The sequence below is a fragment of the Enoplosus armatus genome, chromosome 8 (assembly GCF_043641665.1).
Source record: "Enoplosus armatus isolate fEnoArm2 chromosome 8, fEnoArm2.hap1, whole genome shotgun sequence".
NCBI classification, from domain to species: domain Eukaryota; kingdom Metazoa; phylum Chordata; class Actinopteri; order Centrarchiformes; family Enoplosidae; genus Enoplosus; species Enoplosus armatus.
In genome coordinates this window covers 11,451,588-11,469,068 of record NC_092187.1, presented here as the reverse complement: position 1 = coordinate 11,469,068, position 17,481 = coordinate 11,451,588, and the positions used below count along the sequence as shown (strand labels likewise).

The 17,481-nt window shown below is 39.7% G+C and overlaps 2 protein-coding genes across 4 annotated transcripts; both read left to right on the top strand.

Moving 5' to 3' along the window:
• Nucleotides 1-3,614: 3,614 nt before the first annotated feature.
• On the top strand, nucleotides 3,615-10,267 carry ampd2b (adenosine monophosphate deaminase 2b). 2 transcript variants are annotated; one of them, XM_070909889.1, is made up of 17 exons: nucleotides 3,615-3,719; nucleotides 3,832-3,962; nucleotides 4,068-4,136; nucleotides 4,235-4,337; nucleotides 4,527-4,719; nucleotides 5,497-5,616; nucleotides 5,773-5,869; nucleotides 6,090-6,219; nucleotides 6,324-6,518; nucleotides 6,603-6,734; nucleotides 6,841-7,004; nucleotides 7,280-7,406; nucleotides 7,504-7,667; nucleotides 8,666-8,786; nucleotides 8,944-9,117; nucleotides 9,721-9,831; nucleotides 9,935-10,267. In XM_070909889.1, exons 1-17 carry the CDS (start codon nucleotides 3,690-3,692, stop codon nucleotides 10,148-10,150), a joined length of 2,277 nt encoding a protein of 758 aa, XP_070765990.1. In that variant the 5' UTR covers nucleotides 3,615-3,689; the 3' UTR covers nucleotides 10,151-10,267. The 2 variants fall into 2 exon arrangements, with proteins under 2 accessions (XP_070765990.1, XP_070765989.1); XM_070909888.1 differs by having other exon boundaries at nucleotides 5,497-5,638; nucleotides 5,780-5,869.
• A 3,127-nt stretch (nucleotides 10,268-13,394) lies between these two features.
• Nucleotides 13,395-16,956, top strand: gstm.1 (glutathione S-transferase mu, tandem duplicate 1). 2 transcript variants are annotated; one of them, XM_070910296.1, is made up of 8 exons: nucleotides 13,395-13,518; nucleotides 14,792-14,867; nucleotides 14,970-15,034; nucleotides 15,141-15,222; nucleotides 15,463-15,560; nucleotides 15,653-15,748; nucleotides 16,317-16,427; nucleotides 16,665-16,956. In XM_070910296.1, the coding sequence occupies exons 1-8, from the start codon at nucleotides 13,483-13,485 to the stop codon at nucleotides 16,758-16,760; spliced, it is 660 nt and encodes a 219-aa protein (XP_070766397.1). In that variant the 5' UTR covers nucleotides 13,395-13,482; the 3' UTR covers nucleotides 16,761-16,956. The 2 variants fall into 2 exon arrangements, with proteins under 2 accessions (XP_070766397.1, XP_070766398.1); XM_070910297.1 differs by lacking the exon at nucleotides 16,317-16,427.
• Nucleotides 16,957-17,481: the final 525 nt, after the last annotated feature.

Here is a 17,481-nt window from a genome sequence, read left to right as displayed (position 1 = left end):
ATGTATGTGATTTCGTAGATTTGTTAGTTGTGGAAGCCAAACTGCTTTGGCACTAAAAACTAGAGCTAGGCATTGGACTTTGATTTGTTTTTTGAATTGTATCCAAAGCACAAAGTATCAAAAACTCTCAAATCCTGAAAACTGGCTTCAGTTGCCTGGTAAGATTTGTAATCTTATTTCTGTATAGTTCCTGAATTAAATCAAAATGAGGCCAGTTTTAGCCTTCTTTTGTTAAATTAAAAGAGGGATTTTTCAGAAAAACATTCATATTCTTCATAGTAAGGAATTGAAAACAGTATGATTTAGGTATTGGTACTGAAACTAAGGTGGTGTATCAGCACTATTATTGTTTCAAACAATACCCAATGTTATTAAAGACTTCAAAATGAGCTGTTTATATTTGTCGTTTCCGGTATTCCTGCTTTTCCCAACGGTACTGACACATGTGAGCTGTGAGAAAGTATGGCTTTCACAGTGAAACATTTTCCACAGAGGCTGTGAGTCACTGGCATTTCTTGTGGGCTGAATACCAAATCTGCATAGTCAATGGAAGCAGGTAGACAGGGATGGATGATGCATGGCCTGCGAGAGGAGGGAGGAGGGGGTAAAAGAAAGGGAATCTCTTGATATCAAACTATAATCTTCCAGATTTGTATGTATTTTACTCCACTCAGACAGGAGTTTTCTTACAAAGGCGAGGGAGAAAAAAGCAGATGAAGATGTAGATGAAGTTCCACAGGATGTCTCTTGACCCCTGACCTCTTGCTCCCCTCTGGCCTGTAGGCTTTGAATGACTTTCCACTTGTGATCTTATCCCCGAGGACCTTTTGCAGCACACCATCCGGTTCGACTGTTAGTCAGGACTCTACATACTCATGTATTACTGCTGAAATATGCATGCAGTGGGAGTCCCTCTGCAAGCTGATAGTATTTGACCTCGTTTTGAGGCTCAGTGGCAACATGGAGCGATGAGCTGTGAGAAGATGGTGTGTTGTGTTGTCTTTGATTCAACATGTTTTTGTATAAGACACCTGGTGGTGCGCGGAGGCAGTTTCCAATCTGTTTTACTCATGTTGCATTAAGGCCTCATGCTGCTTTTTCTCCCTCTCCTATTAGATCAATATAAGCTTTAGCCAGCTAGATTATGTAGTATATATTCAGGAAACATGGCTGACTTTAATTTCTGAGTGGTTTGTTCTCCAACTGTGGGGGGATGAGTTGTTACGTAACCATAGATGCTACTGATCCAAATATAGCAGCCATTAGGGGATTAGCTCCGGGGCACCGCAGGCTTGGCTAGGCTCGGCTTTGCTGTGGCCCAGCATGGATGTCTTTGCCGCTGGTCGCCTCCTGCCCTCCACACCAGTGTCCGCTGTTATCACGACACACTGATATGCCCCAAACCGACAGCAGAGATAACATGTTAGCCGGCCGCTACATTACACAGAAGTGCTCCTTGCTTCCACCACAGGGGCGTCTTACAATGGTGTTATTTTAATGGTATTATTTATTATTTATATAAATTATCTACCAGCTATGTCCAGTAGAGGTTCTACCATAATGATTGCCCATGACACATTTGTTCTTTCTCAAGTAAATAGGGCTGCAACTAACGATTATTTTCATGATCGTTCAGTCTGCTGATGATTTGTCTGTAAAATATCCATTATACAGTGTTTCCTAACGCCCCAGATGAAGTCCAGTTTTTTGTCTCACCAGCAGTAAAAAAAACCCAAAATATTAAATTTACAATGATATAATTAAGAAAAAATGACTGACGATTATTCAATTGTCAAAATAGTTGCTAATCTCTGTCAATTGACTAATCAATAAATTGTTTCAGTACTAAATTCAAATTGAAATAATACTGAAAAATACAGCTGTATTACGTTCATTGGCAAAAACAATGAATAATTAAATGTCTAAAGTCTGCATCCCTTGGAGTCACTATGATGGAGTCACTATGATGATAACTTAAGTTGGACGAACACATTTATATTTACTTTTCATACCGTAACACAGTACAGGCAAGTACATTTTCTGCAACCCAAAACACATTTTTATAATCACAATCTATTCTAATTCTAATTATGTACTTTTTATAATCCATATACAATTCAGAGGGGAACATATTCCAGGTCTTTTCATGTCTTATTATCAAACTAAATCACAGGTTAACTAATTTAATCTTCATCGTCCCAAACATCTATACTGTATGGGTGTCCGAACTCGCGTAACTCTTTTTCTCATTTGGTTAAAACGTCATGCTCCTTAAAGTCCTCCTTTATGTTATGTACGTAGAGGTGATCTCCTTGCTCACTGTTGGGGCTCGACTGTTCAGCCTTTAAAAGGTCAAAGCACGAGCCCGCTTGAATATTTATGCGCTGAAGAAGTTTGTGTTTCCTTCTGTGTTCGCTAGAGTATTTAAGTCCGAGATACTTAGCGTGCTGAGTGGGATGTGTTGATTGGACAGTGTTAAGCAGAAGGTGATAAACACGTGGTGAGTTGTGGTCTGGCCAATGATTACACCATCACCTCTTTTCTCTTCTGTCTGCCTGTGTTTTTATACCTTTTAATGAAGGTTTTTGTCGAGGCCTTATCGGCCCAGTTAATTGGCCCCCCTGGTCTCCTTTACTGTCCCTGTACAGCAGACAGACTCAGACATACTGTGTTAAATAAATCAGACTCCTAATTTAGACACAATACAGAGTACAATACAGATTTAGTACAAAGACAACACAGCCTGCAGGTATCATACAGTATACCCTCTTTGACCTTCTTGTGGTCTATAAATACTGACAGACAACAGGCCCAGTGACACACTAGCGCACACACTGGATGAAATATTTAGCAGGATGATGAATATTTCAGTGGCAGGTGCGTAGTTTCGAGGGTAAGATTAATATCATTGCAGGCAGACTGCTAAATATACCCCGGGTGGTACAGCAGTGAAGGCATTGTTTCTTCGTCCCGAGTCTTTTTTTTTTTTTTTTTTTCAACGACCATCCCCCTTCGTTTTCCCTTCTCGCCTTTCCATGACAACTGTGTTTGTATAAAACTTGCAGTGGCAACAACGGAGGGTATTAGCCGGTGTATGTGCTGATGAGCTCTCCACCTGAATGGTCCATTGTGTCTTGAGGCACAAACAGCCGCTGAGCTCAGACCTCCACTGTTGTGTAAGGGCCCACTGACAGAGGAACAACAAGCTTCTGCAGACTGCTTTGGTCACTGTGAATTCATAATATGTTGAAGGAATGAAGAATCATGAAGAAAGAGTACTTTCATCAAGCTAGTTTAGCTCGTGATTTGGCTGCTCGAGTCCACTTTTTCCATTCCGAGTAAAAATGAGAAGACGTTTTTTATTTTTATCAGGGTTGATAAGCTCTTTGACAGTTAATAGGATACAGCTGATTTATCATCTTTACAAACTGAAATGAGTTGCTGTGTGTGTCTTAAGAGGAGAAACTTGATGACTGTTGACATTAGAAGATACTGAGGCCTTAATGTTTATTATAGGAGAAACATTCTTCAGTAGTTCCAAAGATGCAGAGTTTCCTCCCTCATTTTATGATTTCTTTCCCTCTTTATCTCTAGTTGATCTCCGTGGTGCCCGCCACCTCCTCATTTCCCAGCATTCCTTGCCTGGGATCCCTGTGGCCTTGAAACAGTCCATTGACCTGCGTACATCCATGGACGGGAAGTACAAGGAGATTGCAGAGGTTAGTACTTGTGCTCAACTATTAACCTAAAATATTAAGATTATTTCAAACGTACTTGTGGCTGGATGTGTAAACGTTCATAATGTTCTTTATTGCATGTGTCCGTGTAAAGGAGCTGTTCTCACGCACCCTGGCAGAGAGTGAGATGCGCAGCGCCCCCTATGAATTTCCAGAGGACAGCCCCATCGAACAGCTGGAGGAGAGACGCCATCGCCTTGAGCGTCAGATTAGCCAGGATGTCAAGTGAGTTCAGAGAAAGGAAGGAGGTTGGTAGTTAACATACGTGACTGTGTTTGCAGTCACACTCTGCTCCGATGATCCCAAAGTGAGCTCAGCCTCTGTTCACAGGTTCGAACCCGACATCCTCCTGCGAGCCAAACAGGAGTTCATGAAGACTGACAGTGCCACAGATCTCGAGTGAGTGTTTCCCCTGGCAACAGTGACCTCCCCACCCATTGAATGTATATCTTAAACTACCAGAATAGAAAATACTTTGTTTGTTGATCTACCATTAGATACATGAAGGAGCAGAGCCAAGTCCCTGACCTGCAGGAGAGAGAGCTGGTTCCTGAGAGAGAGTACCAGCGAGTCAGTATATCTGGAGAGGAGAAATGTGGGGTAAGTCAGAGTCACGGCAGTAATGCACGGAGAAAGTAGAAAAGAAAGTAGAAGTATGTCTTTCTTCGCACACAATTTCTTTTGTGTCGTTTCTCACAATTAAATAACACCTCCTCTCTCAAAAAGACACCATCTGTTTTTCTTAGCTTCCGTCTTCATTCCTTTTTGTTCTATTGTTCTCCCATCAAGGTTCCCTTCACAGATCTGTTGGATGCTGCCAAATGTGTGGTGAAGGCTCTGTTCATCAGACAGAAGTACATGGGTCTGTCGCTGCAGAGTTTCTGCAGGACCACCGCTCGTTACCTGCAGGAGCTGAGCGAGAGGCCTCTTCTGGACTTAGACATCTATGAGGAGGAGTTCTCAGAGACCACAGCCACTGCAGGTATATGCGCATGTACACACCTCCAACACCACACTAACACTCTCACATACTCCTTATTTGTGCTGAAACGATTAGTCAATAGAAAAGTATTCTCCAACAATTATGATAATTGATTAATCCTAAAGTATTTAAGTAATTTATCAAGAAAAAATGCAAAAACATTTCTCAAATTTGAGCATTTGCTGCTTTTCTTTCTTTTCTATCATTGAAAAACAAACAATTTGAAGTCGTCACCTTGGGCTGGAATCTTGTGATGGGCATTTTCATTACTCATTACTTCATTACTATTTTCTGGCATTTTATAACATTTGTGAAGCCCAAAATCACAAATCACAAATTAGCCTCAAAGACTTTTAGTACAACATAAGACACCCTCTAGCCTTAGACCCTCAATTCGGATAAGGAAAAACAATAAAACCTTTCACAGGAAAAAAGTAAGAAACCTCTGAAAGTGTGACAGATGAGGGATCTGTCCTCCAAGATAAATCAAAATAACAATCAACATATTAACTACGAGTAAGAATAGTGGTTATTTGCACCTCTATTCCAGCTCAGTTTACTCAAAAACAATTTATAATATAATGTCAATGTGGGAATATAAGTCATGTCCGGGCATGTGCGGTACTCTCACATTAAGACATAAGCGGGCACACCCACAATCCATCTGTCACACACCCCTGAACAGGCTGTCACAACGCACAGGCCATTCACATCAGACCATAGTTGCATGTGCGTTCCCACCTCCGTGACACAGTGTGACATTCTGTCTTCTCTCAGATGCCACAGTGCACCCACCTGTTTCTAAAACGCACCCCTACGAGAACCAGGACCCTGCCAGCATGCCCCCTGACATGGGTTACGGCTGCAAGATGGTGGATGGTGTCATGCATGTGTACACGGCGAGGAACGTTATGGAAAAGTGAGATATTTTTACTCGGTGCAGGCATGCTTTATCTTGTGGTCCTCGATGTGGTGGGATGTCTGTCTGTTTTTAGACTCAGTTCACACATTTTGTTGGCTGCAGAGAGTTTTACTGCTTATATTTTCATGTTGCTCACAGAAGCACAGAGTTGGACCTGCCGTATCCAGACCTGCAGGAGTACATCGCTGATATGAACGTCATGATGGCCCTCATTATCAATGGACCCGTGTACGTTTTCCTTATTTTTGAAGACAAAAATATGTGTATATGTGTGTATCATGCATTTTAGATTTAACTATAAATGATGACCCTTGGACGTTGAAATGGTCTACCACCAGACTTTTATGTCATCTAGAAAATACAAAAAATGGCAGCAAAATATTTTTTTTACATCTTTAGACTACCTCAGAAAGTATCCATCACTTGTTTTTGTTTCTTTTTGCCACAGAAAGTCCTTCTGCTACCGTCGTCTGCAGTATCTCAGCTCCAAGTTCCAGATGCACATCCTGCTGAACGAGATGAAAGAGCTGGCAGCGCAGAAGAAAGTCCCACATCGAGACTTCTACAATATCCGTAAGGTGAATTTGAGAGCTGTGTCTACTAATCCTAATCACGATTATTTGTTGTAATCCACGACCAGAGCTCCATCCTTTTTTTTTTTTTTCTTGTTTGTCTTTTACAGGTGGACACACACATCCACGCCTCGTCCTGTATGAACCAGAAGCACCTTCTGCGTTTTATCAAAAGGGCCATGAAGAAGTATCCCAAGGAGATTGTACATGTGGAAAGAGGCAAAGGCCAGACACTCATGGAGGTGTTTGAGAGCATGAACCTGACAGCCTTTGACCTGAGTGTGGACACCCTGGACATGCACGCAGTAAGTGACGCCCATGGGAGAGAGGTAGGTTAAAACATGTAAGATTGTTTGAATCACAGTGACACGCTGTTTCAACTCTTGCAGGACCGTAACACTTTTCATCGCTTTGACAAGTTCAACGCCAAATACAATCCCATTGGCGAGTCCATCCTGAGAGAGATCTTCATCAAAACAGACAACTTCATTGAGGGGAAATACTTTGGCCACATTATTAAGGTGCTCACTTGCACACCTGTTATCACTGCTTTTTGCTGCTGATGCCTGCAGAGACCGTGTGAGGCACCGGTGCCCTCTGCTGACTGTTTGTGTCGCTGCGTCTCAGGAGGTGATGGCTGACCTGGAGGAGAGCAAGTACCAGAACGTGGAGCTCAGGCTGTCGATCTACGGGCGCTCCAGAGATGAGTGGGACAAGCTGGCCAAGTGGGCTGTCAAACATCGGGTCTACTCCAATAACGTGCGCTGGCTTGTGCAAGTGCCACGACTCTTGTGAGTAACCCCAGTGCTGGGAAGTGTGATACTACATTTACTCTGAGGCACTTAGATATTTCAACTTTATGCCACTTTATACTTATTGTAATTATTGTAATTATAAATATTGTACTTTCTTACTCCACTACATTTATTTGACGGCTATAGTTGGTAGTTAGGTTACTCATTTCAATTTTACATACAAAACATATGATTAATCTATAATATATAATAAAAAATAAAAAAAACATAATCTCACAACTGACTTCTTGATTTGTGTTTTTCTTTCAAAGCGACGTCTACCACACGAAGAAACAGCTGTGCAACTTTCAGGAGATGCTGGAGAATATCTTCATGCCTCTGTTCGAGGTTACGGTCGACCCCAGCAGCCATCCAGAGCTGCACCTCTTCCTTCAGCATGTACGAAGTCTTTGCTGTGGATTCATGAATTTGTATTATTCACGTGTAGCCGGACCTCAGAGGGGTTTCATGGGTCTCTTGTTGGTCCCTCGCACAGGTTGTGGGTTTTGACAGCGTGGATGATGAGTCAAAACCAGAGCAACATATCTTCAACCTGGACAGTCCGCTGCCGGTCAACTGGACAGAGGAGGACAACCCGCCCTATTCCTACTACCTCTACTACATGTATGCAAACATGACTGTGCTGAATCACCTGCGCAAGTACGTAACTACACCTGAGTCCAGTGGCTGCCATAATCTGCTTTTTGTTAATGCCAACAGCCCCTGATTATATGTTTTAGATTATATCCTTTCTTTTTTCTGACTCCTGTAGATTCCTCAGACTTAATGTATATTTTAAGATCAATAGGAAGTAGGAAGTGTTGGGTAGAAATATGAATCTCTTATGCTTTCGTAATTATTCAAAAAGTATATATAGAACATTTTAGCCCCAACCGTCAAATTAAGATGCTTATTGACTGTATTTTTGTTAATCAGTTCATTACAGTAACACATTTTGAAACACAAAACTTTAGTCTTTTAACTCTGAGACACAAAACCAGCTTTACATTATGTTAAATACGCAAGACAAATAACAGTTTATTTGCAAATAATAATGGAGCAACAAACTTTCCTTCCCAAAGGTTTAGCTTCTTTGTCTTTCTTATATTTTATGGTCTCATATAGTGCAGTTACATTTTCATTACAAATTCACCTTTAACATATCAGTTTTTCTTTATCCAGTTTCCAGCTGCCTTCACATTTTTACAGCTACAATTCATAATACATAAAACCAATTTAAATAATGGAATACTTACAAAAAACACAATTATTAGAGAATGAGAGAATGTACAGAATGTAAAATAGGATAGATTGAATAACCTTATTGCATTAACAGGGCAATACAAGGACTCTTGAACGCCTCCTGAACTGATTTAACAGCCGATTGTCCCACTCCACCTCAGAAAAATCAAAATACAAAAACCTTCATAACAAGTACAAGTGTGTGTACAAAGGGTAACAAACCAGAGGATCCACTTTATGCTTAGGGATTCATCCGTTGCACTTTATCTGTCATCTGTTTTATCTTTGAGTCACTGGGTGAACTGTGATGAATGTTAATTTATGCAGACTATACTTTGCCTGATTGTTTTGAGTGTTACTGTTAGTGTTAATCTGTTGAAGTCACCCTCCTTGTATCTGCGTCTTCTTCGTTCCAGGCAGCGGGGGTTTCACACGCTTGTCCTACGTCCTCATTGTGGGGAGGCTGGGCCGATCCATCACCTGGTGTCTGGTTTCATGCTGTCAGAGAACATCTCCCACGGGCTGCTGCTCAGGAAGGTGTGACCCATGATAATCTATATCATCTGACTTATGTTTGTTTAGCTGAGTCATACTTCAGTAATAATGTTGCCTCCTTATGGGGCTGCAGTATTAATGTACTCCTAGCATTGATTGTTTATGACAACTCACAATATCATGATTTATGTTCCTCCAGGCTCCTGTGCTGCAGTATCTGTACTACTTGGCCCAGATAGGTATCGCCATGTCTCCTCTCAGCAATAACAGCCTGTTCCTCAGCTACCATCGTAACCCTCTGCCAGAGTACCTGTCCAGAGGCCTCATGGTCTCTCTGTCCACAGACGACCCGCTGCAGTTTCACTTCACCAAGGTTAGCGTACACAGCCAAACATTTGTAACATCCTACTTTTTAGAATTTCAAATTTTCTGTAAGTTTGTTGTTAATCTTCTAAAAGTTGAAAATAGGAAATATGGTATAAGCAAAGTGCTATAATAATGGGATACATATGTATGAAGTAAGAGAAAGTGTGACATTTTATTTTACTATAAATGCTTACATGACATGTACACACATGCTGCACAACTGTATTGTAATTAATGTCAACACTGTCAACATGTTTTTAACACAGCTTTATTGGCTGACTTCTCCTGCACACCTGTCGTCAATAAATTAGAATTAATTAGATGCTTGAATGGGTCCTTAAACACGAATTTGTGTATCCACGCACAAGGAGTTCATCTTCTCTCAAGAGGTGTTTGTTGCCACGAGTGGTCGATACTCATAGAACTGTATTACTTAAATGCACTTGCTGTTATAAATGGTCTGGAAGACCGTAGTACATAAACTGTTCAAGACAAACCTCCATCATTTCTATGTTTACTAATTTTAGGGTATTTATTGTGAATTTACAACTTGATTCCTCCAACAAGCAGTGTTTTCTCAGTTGTGATTTTTCTTTTGTGCTCTGCATAGGAGCCCTTGATGGAAGAGTACAGCATTGCTGCTCAGGTGTGGAAGCTGAGCTCCTGTGACATGTGCGAGCTGGCCAGAAACAGCGTGCTGATGAGCGGGTTCTCTCATAAGGTATAAATGATCTTTATAGCACATTACACATTATCCCATTTTACTGTCCTTCCTCAGTCTATTGTTCTGCAGACAGTTTCATTTTACTCCTCTTCTGGATCAGGTGAAGAGGTCTTGGCTTGGCCCAAACTACATCAAGGAGGGGCAGGAGAGTAATGACATCCGGCGCACCAACGTTCCTGACATCCGTGTGGCGTACCGGTATGAGACCATGTGTGAGGAGTTGAATTTAATCACGCAGGCCATCCGCACAGATGAGCTGGAGACCATCGAGGAGGAGGGGAGTCTGTGCATGGGAGCTGTGCAGGGAGAGAAGTGAACGTGCGGCACAACAAAAACAAAATGCTCACCACATTCCCTGTTTTCATATCAGGACTTTGTACAGATTTGCATATTAACATATCACACCAGTGAAATGAGAAAAGCTTTGTTACAAGAAGATTATGAGAGTTGCTATATGAGAGAGGACCTACAATCTGTGTTCCCAAGGTGTTTACTCACTTTAGATTCTGTGAGTCGTTCTTTGTTTAATTTGTCACCGTGATTTCACAATGTCTCTTGAGCTATTTATTTTTAAATTATTATATGTTCATGGTTTGCGACTACATTTTGTCAGAGTGTCTGTACAAAGTCTGTATTTCCTGTACAAAGCATTGAATAATATTGACATTCAAGATTCAACCCGTTAATAAAACTTATTAACTGGATCTAACACTGACCGATTTAAAGTAAAAAGACAATCAGGAACAATTTTCAAAGTAAAGAGCCTCTAACTCCACACAGGACTGTAGCTACCATTGAGGACACTGAGGTCATGTTCTTGCTATCTTTTCTGGCACATTGGGGGTTTAGTGACCTTTACGCTCTACGGTTAAAAACGTATACATGGTGTTTTTTTAGGCTGATTCCAGTGTTTATAGACTCCACATATTTAAATGAATTGACTTTTAGCCCAACAAAATAAGCAAATGTGCAGCAAAGAGAAGGCTTCGAAACAGCATTTAGACCTTCATTTCAGGAGATAAAACAATTTTATAGGTCTGTAATTTCCAAATAATTTCCTAGCAAGTCTCCTGGAAATAAGTATATAACCTATATCATTATAGAGAAAGTAGAGACAAAGTTCTGAGTCATTTTAGTTAGCGATCAGTTAGTTGTTGTTGCTGGTTTCCATGAGGGGCTGCACCAGCTGTTCTTAAGCTATCTAACTTAGCGTAGCTATAACGCAAGTGGAGATTTAGGTATTACCAAAATAAGAGGTTACACCACCCAAACTACCTCTTACATAGAGATTAGTTGTTACTAAATATGTACACAAACTAAATGTCAGGTGTAATCTAGCTAACTGCACTAACATTAGTTTTCTAATAACGTCAGTGTGATTGAATATTTCCTACTCATCTAAAACTTCCTGAATACTACTAACTCTGGCACACAAATGTCTCCATGTATGCAAATATAAATTAAACCAAGTCATGCATACATTCACTCAGGATTGGTAGTTAAGTTTAAAATATTGTTGGGCCTCCTAAAACTGTTGCGTCCTCTTTACAGTTGAATGTTTTTAATTGGACAGTGTTACAGATGTTTCCTAGCAACAGATTTACTCATTACTCATTAGGTTTTAATAGTGCAACAAATAAACAACAAATAAGTTTGAAGCTCGTAGTTACAAAGAGTTCAGGAACAACTTCATACACTAAGTAATGGATTAACGAAAAGCTGGTGCAACCTGATACAGAAGAATTTCATTGAAAGAATATCATAACTGAAAAAATCAAAATAATAAAATAACTTTCTTTGGTGCAGAGGGGAGTGGAGGGTGAGGCGGACTACGACTGATGACCTCAGTATTTCTAAAATCCTGGCTACGGCCCTGACTAATTATCAAATCATAAACTTTTGCAGCAAAGATGCAAAAATCTTAAAAGAACATTCATAGTCTAATTAAAAACACTACGTGAATTTGTCTGTCTGGTTGACATTTTGTACTGTAATTATCCACAGGACCAAACGTCATGCTGTATAACTTCACCTTCAGTATTCCTGCTACTGGTAATGATATGAACAACATTTCTCACAGCTGTTCAGTGTCATATTCTTGTTTTTTTTTTTTACAGTGATTCAGTAGGGTTGCATGAAGGCACGTCAATATTTGTTTCTGGTGTGCTACTCAGTTCTAGCATTGTATTAAACCAACTCTTATTTTGTGACATATTGTTTCTACTGACAGTCTGAACTGTAACTCTGATCAGATATTTTAAATACATACATTTCTGAGTCATAGTACAGTGAATAATGCATGATTTGTTCCTTCAGTTTTCACTCCTTGCTCAAATTGAACCAGTGCCAAATTGAAGAATAAACACATTTTTTAGAGAACTAACTTGACAAACCCTTTTCAAACTCCTGCCTTCAGTTCGGGCCCTGGTGTTATCCGTGGGGCTACTTGTTGCTATTCAAAAGTACTACATGTCCCTCCCAGAGAATTATATGTGCTGTTTGTGAAATATTATTTAATGACATTTGTGTCTAAGAAAAAATAAATGTTGTTCACATTGGAGTGCTTGACTTGCTGCAGTTTCTACATCCCAGAAATCAAATAAATGTCTTCTGTATCTAAAAAACTGCAGAAAAGTGATAAAGACAAAAAGAATCAGAAAAGAAATCTGAATATTTGTAATTTATTTAGACAAATAAGGTCGGTCTGAGTTTCAGCAGTAGATAAGTAGACAGGCGTCGGTGGAAATTTGTGAGTGAGTAAAAGAAGTGAAACAAAGAGTGCATTGTGTGCTGTGTCCATATTCAGATCATTACTCTCTAATGTGGGTCAAAGTGAGCAGGAGGTTCAACACAAAATTCAGACCAATTACAAACCTTGAGTTTGTATCGTTTTACCATTTCCAGGGTCAAAATGAAGTTTCATCTTTATATTTGTTGCTTTTTGTTCTCCTCCTACACAACTCTTGTATGCAGGTTAATCCATAGCTTTATGTAAAAGGTGTATTTATTGCTAACACTTTACAATAGCATGCATTGATTGGACTTCACCATTAAACTGTTAAAGTCAAATCAAAACTTCCATAAAGAAATGGTCAGATGATCATGAAGTAGGCCTAACTAAGGACTACGTTGTATCTACTCAGTATGATGTATCACTGTACTGGGGGTGCACAAACAGAGTAACTAAGTTATCTACATCATCATCATTATCTACTATAGTGCTCACTTCGGAGTTATTCAGGAAGTACTCAGTAATCTTGTTGTACAGTTATACTGGTTTCTGTGAGATTTGCCTCAGCATGACTCCGCATCTGTTAGGATTTCCATACACAATACTTAGCATTAATCACCTACATTCTTTATGTCAGGTGGAGAAACGAGGCAGAGCTGCTTATCGTACTCATATTCACACACCCTGTAAATGTTACATAAGTGCAAACAACAGAACCGGTTCAGAGTAACTGTGTGTGTGTGTGTGTGTGTGTGTGTGTGACCGCCCGGTTCACTAAGCCCACCTCCTCTATCGGTCTCCTCACAGGCTGCAGAGAGAAACCAGCCCACCTCACCTTCTCTCCCGCTCCGGTCATCGTGTTACAGCAGCTGCAGAAGTCGCGGTCAGCCACATTTGGTATTTGAAAGTGACTCAAAATGACAATGAAACTGGCTTACTGGGATATTCGTGGGGTAAGTTGAGCCGTCTTTGTTACTGAAGTAGCTCCCGTTGTTTGCAGCGCTGTTGCTGTTAACGGTTGCCGCTGGTCATCCACCAGTCCCCGGTTTAACACACACCGCGGCGCCGCCTCTCAAACTCTTTGTATTCAACGTTACTACTGAAATGTACATTTTACTGCATAACTTAAGTGTGTTTTCTAAACAAATACAAGTGTCGGCAGAGCGTCGCTCGGTTCAACGTTATGCAACTGATGAATACGTGCACGTGTTCAAAATGTTATAATCGGTGACGTTAGCAACGACCCCAACGTTCGAATGTAGCTAACGAAGATGTTAGCTAACGTTAACCTGTGAGATTTTAAATCAGCAGCGTCGTTAATTAACCGGCGTTCAGACCGCTGTTCTCTCTGGAAGAGTAATGTTACCGGAGGAATTAAAGGGCCGTAAAGTTAGTTAGAGGGGAAATAGCTCTTGAAAATGGACCATTAAATGTTCTTATAAATGAAATAGCTACTTGCAAGTGTCATTTTAACGAAAGCAGCTCTGTGACCGACGTGCTGCACCGTGCGGGCACATGTACACACCTAATTCCATTGTTGGTCAAGTGGTGAAAGGTCTTGTCTCTAAATGTTTAACTACACGTTATTTGACCAAGACATAAAACCCCAAGGTTAATATTGTATTAAACAAAGCTAACAACACAAAACTTCACATTTAAGAAGGTGCATCAAATGTTCTGTATATTTACTTAATAAATAACTTTTATTTGTGATTTTTGATTAAACAAAATGCACACAAGCCGTGCTATTGGTTAAAATCTGTTGAGGATAAAACACCAAGTCCACTGTGGCCCTGAAACGGTTTAAATCGATCAGTAAATAGGCAATTATTAATTTCTTGCCATAAGATTAATCAAATAGACTAATAATTTTACCACATAACTAAAGATCGATCCCCAGAAAGCTAAATTAATAAACTGGGTCAAACTTAAACAGCCGTCTGCTGAAGACATACATGAACATTTTTTCTCTTTTCATGAGATGATGAATGATGAAGGTCCTCGTGAGCACATAATTCCATGTTTTATTATGAACACAAGGTATTTAAGTTATCATGAGGCCAGAGTTGTATTTGCAATAATGACAATTTCATTATCGGAAAATTACAAAAGGGAGAGATGAAAATGTGAATGCATGTTATCTGCAGTCCATGTGTAAACCCCCCCATGAACACAAACATCACCAAACTCTCTCCCATCTCTGATGTTTTGTGGACACTTGTGCAGCTTGCCCAGCCTGCCCGCCTGCTGCTGGAGTACACCGGCACCAAGTATGAGGACAAGTTTTATGTCTGTGGTGAAGGTAGCTTACCTCTTCAACTAACAGCTGTTATAAACAACCAAGTGGTGCAGTATCCATACAATATACCCACTAAATCATCTAACTCATCTTTCTCTCACACAGCTCCCAACTATGACAAGAGCTGCTGGTTTGATGAAAAACAGAAACTTGGAATGAACTTTCCCAATGTGAGTGAGTTTAACCTTTGCATATTGTGCATATGAATTTAAGTGCAAAGTGAGTGAGTATAAAACATCAACTAATAATGGTATTGTGATTGACATCTCACCACAGCTGCCCTACTTGGAGGATGGAGACAGGAAGATAGTGCAGAGCAATGCTATATTGAGATACATTGCTCGTAAGCACAATTTGTGTAAGTATTGTGTGTTTGGCTCTTTTGAACATGTGGAACAAAGGTGTTTTTTGGTGTGTTTTTTTTAAGTCGTTTCATAATTTCAAAATAAAATATCTTATTTTGGAAATTCTCCAAACGCACCAAAGAGTTTTATAGTCTCCTTTTAAAAGAGAGAAGCACAATTATACATAGATTCCAGGTTTCAGTTGTAGCACCTCAGTCTTTATTCCCTGAGTGTGTCACAAAGTCTGATCACAGGCGGAGAGACGGAGGATGAGAAGATCCGTGTGGACATCATGGAGAACCAGTCAATGGACTTCAGAAATGGCTTTGTGATGCTGTGCTACACTGATTTTGTGAGTGCTACATTAAAAGTTTAATAACACTGAATGTGTCATTTTACACCTTTGAATCTCCACTAATGACAACTTTACCCCTCTGATGTCAGGACAAGAAGAAGCCAGGCTACCTTAAGGCACTGCCAGACATACTGAAGCAGTTCTCCGATTTCTTGGGAGACAGGAAGTGGTTTGCTGGTGACAAGGTATGTCACCACTTAGACATGGGATCATATGTTCATTCATATGTTAGGCACAGTCATAAAGCTGCATTACTCAGGTTTTTTACTGCCCACTTGGGCCCGTAACCCTCAACAAGCCAAAAATCACTTAGATCTGACATGAAGTTGATATGGTGGGGGGGGGGGGGGGCAACATTAGCATTCACATTTGGAGTTGTGTTTTGAGAAATATAATTGGGTCTTGAGCTGCTAGATGCTCCTGTGTTCACCGGTTAGTCACTAACTTTGTCTATCCGCAGTTTGGTGCTGAGCAGGTAGTGTACAGTAAATTTTTTTTTTTTTTAAATTTCTGGAAACTGTCGATTTGAGCTGATAATAAGGTGAGAAAAAACAATGGGCATAAACAGACCATAAAGCTTCATAGAGCTGAGGGAGTACAGCAGAATAACTGCCCCTTTCACATTACATGCAAGTCATTTGACTGATTGCTCACATAAAACTATTGATTAGTACAGCTTTAAAGTCTACTTTGAGCCTTTATTTTCTTTTCAACATGTTTGTTAATATTATGTATATTATTTCTTTACAACAGATCACTTTTGTGGACTTCATCATGTACGAGCTGTTGGATCAACACAGGATGTTTCATCCTACATGTCTGGATGACTTCAAGAACCTCAAAGATCTTTTAGACCGTTTTGAGGTGAGAACTCGCAACTGTTTATCAGATAAAAACAGCACATCCTGCACTTAACACAGAAAGTTGCAGTCAAGAAATAGAAAGTCCTGCACTTTGTCTTCCTGTGTGTCTCCGTGTGATGTCTATAGGTCAATAATATATATGTGGAGTCACTTCTGTGCTTTTTCAGTAGTGTAATGCAACTCACCATAACAATTTTTTTTGTTTGTTTTAATGACTTGGTATAATATATCATCATAGGCTCTGGAGAAGATTGCTGCCTACATGAAGTCAAACAGATTCATGAAGACTCCTGTCAACAACAAGATGGCCAAGTGGGGAAACACGAAAGAGTGAACAACAATGTTCAAGGGCAACTGACTCAGTAACTCATAATTCAGGACAAGAGAAAAGTTTGTATGTCTTTTTATAATCCCTTAACTAGTTGGTTGTGTCGGTTTCTCCCAAACATTTACACGAAAGTTCTAAAACCGTTTTTAGTTGAATCAGAATTGTGTAAATAGAAATCCAAGTTTGTACTAATATTACGAATACAAGTAGAAATTTAAATTTGAGTTTAAGCACTTCTTTGTTACACGTGAAACAGATTTTTTGACAGATTAAAGTAAATCTTGTACTGACTTTGTCTTTTATTTTGTGACTTAATTTCAACATCACTTCCTGTACAATACATCACATGTAAGAATCAATGAAAAGAAAATATAATATAGGGTATAAGTTAATGCAGCAGAAGAGAATGTGCTGTATTTTATACAATATGTAATCTAATAATAGTTATTCAATCAATCTTACCGTAGTGTTGGATTGAACATAAACATCTACATATTTTTAAGTTTAATCACAGTTTACATTTACTGGAAGCACATAAATAAAATTAATTGCACTAAATATTAATCTCTGAGTAACAATTATTATAACAATTATTGCTGCTGGAGATGAATTATACAATATATGTTTCATTTGCTAAAAGTGTTTCCCTTAAATAAAATGCTGAAAGCAGCCATCCACAAAAGATCATTCATGACATTAAAAAATGAATTGGACGCCAGCAATTCCA

Coding starts and splice junctions, on each gene's coding strand:
- ampd2b (XM_070909888.1), top strand. CDS start 3,690: ATGGACGGGAAGTACAAGGAGATTGCAGAG. Junction 7,005..7,279: donor GTGCAAGTGCCACGACTCTT/GTGAGTAACCCC, acceptor TTTCTTTCAAAG/CGACGTCTACCACACGAAGA. Junction 9,118..9,720: donor TGCAGTTTCACTTCACCAAG/GTTAGCGTACAC, acceptor TGCTCTGCATAG/GAGCCCTTGATGGAAGAGTA.
- gstm.1 (XM_070910296.1), top strand. CDS start 13,483: ATGACAATGAAACTGGCTTACTGGGATATTCGTGGG. Junction 14,868..14,969: donor GTTTTATGTCTGTGGTGAAG/GTAGCTTACCTC, acceptor TCTCTCACACAG/CTCCCAACTATGACAAGAGC. Junction 15,223..15,462: donor TGCTCGTAAGCACAATTTGT/GTAAGTATTGTG, acceptor GTCTGATCACAG/GCGGAGAGACGGAGGATGAG.